At 43.1% G+C, this 2,940-nt stretch overlaps 1 protein-coding gene across 1 annotated transcript; it reads left to right on the top strand.

Moving 5' to 3' along the window:
- Positions 1-247: 247 nt before the first annotated feature.
- LOC137562362 (uncharacterized) lies at positions 248-2,429 on the top strand. The gene is made up of 4 exons (XM_068273698.1): positions 248-340; positions 580-772; positions 2,017-2,244; positions 2,338-2,429. The coding sequence occupies exons 1-4, from the start codon at positions 248-250 to the stop codon at positions 2,427-2,429; spliced, it is 606 nt and encodes a 201-aa protein (XP_068129799.1).
- Positions 2,430-2,940: the final 511 nt, after the last annotated feature.

Below are 2,940 nucleotides of genomic sequence, written 5' to 3'. Positions count from 1 at the left end.
GGGATGGAGATATCCACACCTATGGGTGTAAAGTGGTTAAGCAGACTGAAGTAGCAATGTTGTAGTCCTGGTTTGGCCACTGTGAATATGTGATTGGCACGTAATCTCATTCTGACATTCATGACATGATGACATGTGTGATGGTGGAAGGTCAGGTAGCAGGGTTGTTTTTGGCTCACAGGTGTAAGGAAGTGTAAACAGTTATTTCTGAGAATGCAACACCGTTCACAGACTAACAGAGTGGACCATGGTCTGCAGAGTTGGTGCTGAGAAGGGCTTCGACAAAAGAAAAGCCATACAGAACCACCTGCTGCTCACTTATAGCAAGATATTTGTATGTGTAAGGTACTAAGGGCATGAGGCCTTATAGATGCCACTGGACCTCTATCAAAATGCTGACAATGGATTATCAAGTAAAAATTCATCTTTGTGAGTTTCGGGTTGACATGTATTAGTGATTATGATGGGCTAATTGTCACACATTTCATACTGTTTGAGCGTGATGACAGGGTTATTGTTTGTAGCTGTACATGGAAACTGAAGTATGTTTTGTTAACAAGTTGACATTTCTTGTTACAGACAATGCTGGTCTCAAATTATGATGGTCTACATGACCTTTTTGAGAAGCGGCGGGTCGTGGAGACCTTGAGGGAGGAGTTGTGGCAGCAGTTCCGGGCACGCCACTCCATCACCCAAATCCAGCGGAGGTGGTCTGATATGAAGCGGAGGGACCGGAGATTTCTCCGACAAGTGAGGGATGAGCATGTGCCTAGTAAGTAATGTCCAGATCGTAAAATGTATTTAGAAATTTGTTTTTGTGGTGTGGGAGGGGGGGTGTGGGTGGAGGGTTTTGAAAGCTCAGTTTAATCATGATGTGTGTCACTCCTTGTGTAATTATTTAGTTCTGTATGCTAGTTCTGGGATTGTGTAGCAAATATTTGTCAAGGTAAGCAGGCACAGAGCCAGGCAGAATATTGTATTGGCAACAAATTGTTCACGTATACGTGTAAAAACACATGTATTCATTTTTCAATAGGTGGCCAACCTCTTGTACCTTACAATGTCACAAACCCCTATTGCAGGGCTGAGTTGTATTGTTTTGTCAAGATTGATACCTACAATCCCCAAGCAAGCATGCATATCTGCTTATAAAAGTGTTTGGTAAACTGATGTGCCTCTTTTTACATTATGTTGTGTTATGTCAGTAATGCAGTATAGTCAATAGGACTGATACCTTCAGGCCTAGGACACACCATCAAGTGTGATTTAGAATTGACAGACAGATAATTGTGTTCTGTTGTTCTGTGCTGTCCCATACCCAATTTCAACAGTGCTGTTTTCACAAGCATAATTGTCACAATGTTTGTTTGGCATTAAAAAGATCTAAACAACTTCCCATTACAAAATGGCCATTGTTATGCAAAAGACACAGTAATAACAACTCATGCCAACTGTTGCAGTGAGATCTTCATAATTTTATTTAAGTTGTAATATATTTTTTTATGTAGTAAAGTACTTTCACAGTTGTGCTGTGTAAAATACCACTGTTGAGTGTGTATGTGCCTTCAAGGGGCAGGTAAGTCTGTTGCATTTCTTCACTTTTACTCACCTGGGCCTTCCAGCAGCCTCCTGCAGCTGTATTGTGGCCACATACACTAGCTCCCATGTTCCTGGCCCTGGTGGCAGGCACTTCAGCTTTTGTCAGGAAGGGAATGCAAGTGAGTATTCACATTGCCGCCCACAATAGCGCACTCTATGGTGCTATATGCCATAGCAGCATAGAGGGCGCTATTGTGGGTGTGAAAGCAAATATTTAAGTTCCCTGTATGTCGCCTCCTGTAGCCAAAACCGCAAGTGGATGCCAGCGGGGCCAGGAGTGGCCATGACCACAATAAACGGTGATGGAGTCGCCACAAGACAGCTGCGGGGGGCTGCTGGAAGGGCCAGGTGAGTTAAATGTTTATGGGGAAATAGAGTTAAGTGCCCCTTTAACATCATGTTTGAATTTCTCCATAGATGCCAATATGCCACCCCAGCGACACCGGGGTGGACCAAGGCAGGAGCCATCCCAGTCGGAGGAGTCTCCGGAACAACCACCTCCATTGGATTTGGGTGATCAGGCAAACCAGGCTCAGGAGGAGGGTGCCGGACCACCAGACTTGGTCCCTGAGGCCCCAGATGCTCCACAGCAGCAGGTCCCCCAGCCAGCACAAGCTGCTGCACCTCCTCGACCAAGACCCAACAGTAAGTGGGGACATTATTTCTACTTCAATACACACTTGCATGCTTAGCATTTTTGGAACATCAGTGGCTTCATTTTTTGTTTGCGTTTTACAGGACGTGCGGAAGTGCAGGGCTTGCTGCGCCAGCTCGGCCAAATTGTGGGGTCTCTTCAAGAGGCCCTACAACATCCTGATGTGTTGCCTTAATTTTTGTGTGTGTCTGTTGACGCTTTTTCTTTGTTGGCCAGTGGCCATATGTTTCATATTTTTGTTTTTAAAAAAAACAAACAAAAAAAAAAACAATACAAATGTTATAACTTTCTATTTGTCTCATGATTGTGTATTTCCTTTGAAGTTATAGTTTTAGAAATGTGTGGTGGATTGAGTAAAGTTAATTGTGTTGTGTTGGTCATGTTACTGCCACTATTGACTTTATTCAATCCACTAAAGTTAGCATAAGAAACATATAATGCTGCAAGTACAGCTTAGGGAATTTCTTTGAGGCCTAGAAAGTGAGCATGCAGACCATTTGATTAGTAAAACTGGGTATGTCACCAGAAACATAGTTACAGTCTACACATATGCTTGCATGTGAGCCTTCTATATACACAGAAGTGCTTAATTTTCTTGTCAGCATGCATCACTTTGTTGGTTACATTGATGTAAAACTTCTATGGAAAGGACTCGTAATGCATAGGATATACCATCCAACAGTAAT

Source organism: Hyperolius riggenbachi, chromosome 3, assembly GCF_040937935.1.
Source record: "Hyperolius riggenbachi isolate aHypRig1 chromosome 3, aHypRig1.pri, whole genome shotgun sequence".
Taxonomy (NCBI): Eukaryota; Metazoa; Chordata; class Amphibia; order Anura; family Hyperoliidae; genus Hyperolius; species Hyperolius riggenbachi.
Note: the sequence above shows the minus strand (reverse complement) of the source record. Positions and strands in the feature narration are given on the sequence as shown.

Coding starts and splice junctions, on each gene's coding strand:
- LOC137562362 (XM_068273698.1), top strand. CDS start 248: ATGGTCTGCAGAGTTGGTGCTGAGAAGGGCTTCGACAAAAGAAAAGCC. Junction 341..579: donor ATAGCAAGATATTTGTATGT/GTAAGGTACTAA, acceptor TTCTTGTTACAG/ACAATGCTGGTCTCAAATTA. Junction 773..2,016: donor GAGGGATGAGCATGTGCCTA/GTAAGTAATGTC, acceptor ATTTCTCCATAG/ATGCCAATATGCCACCCCAG.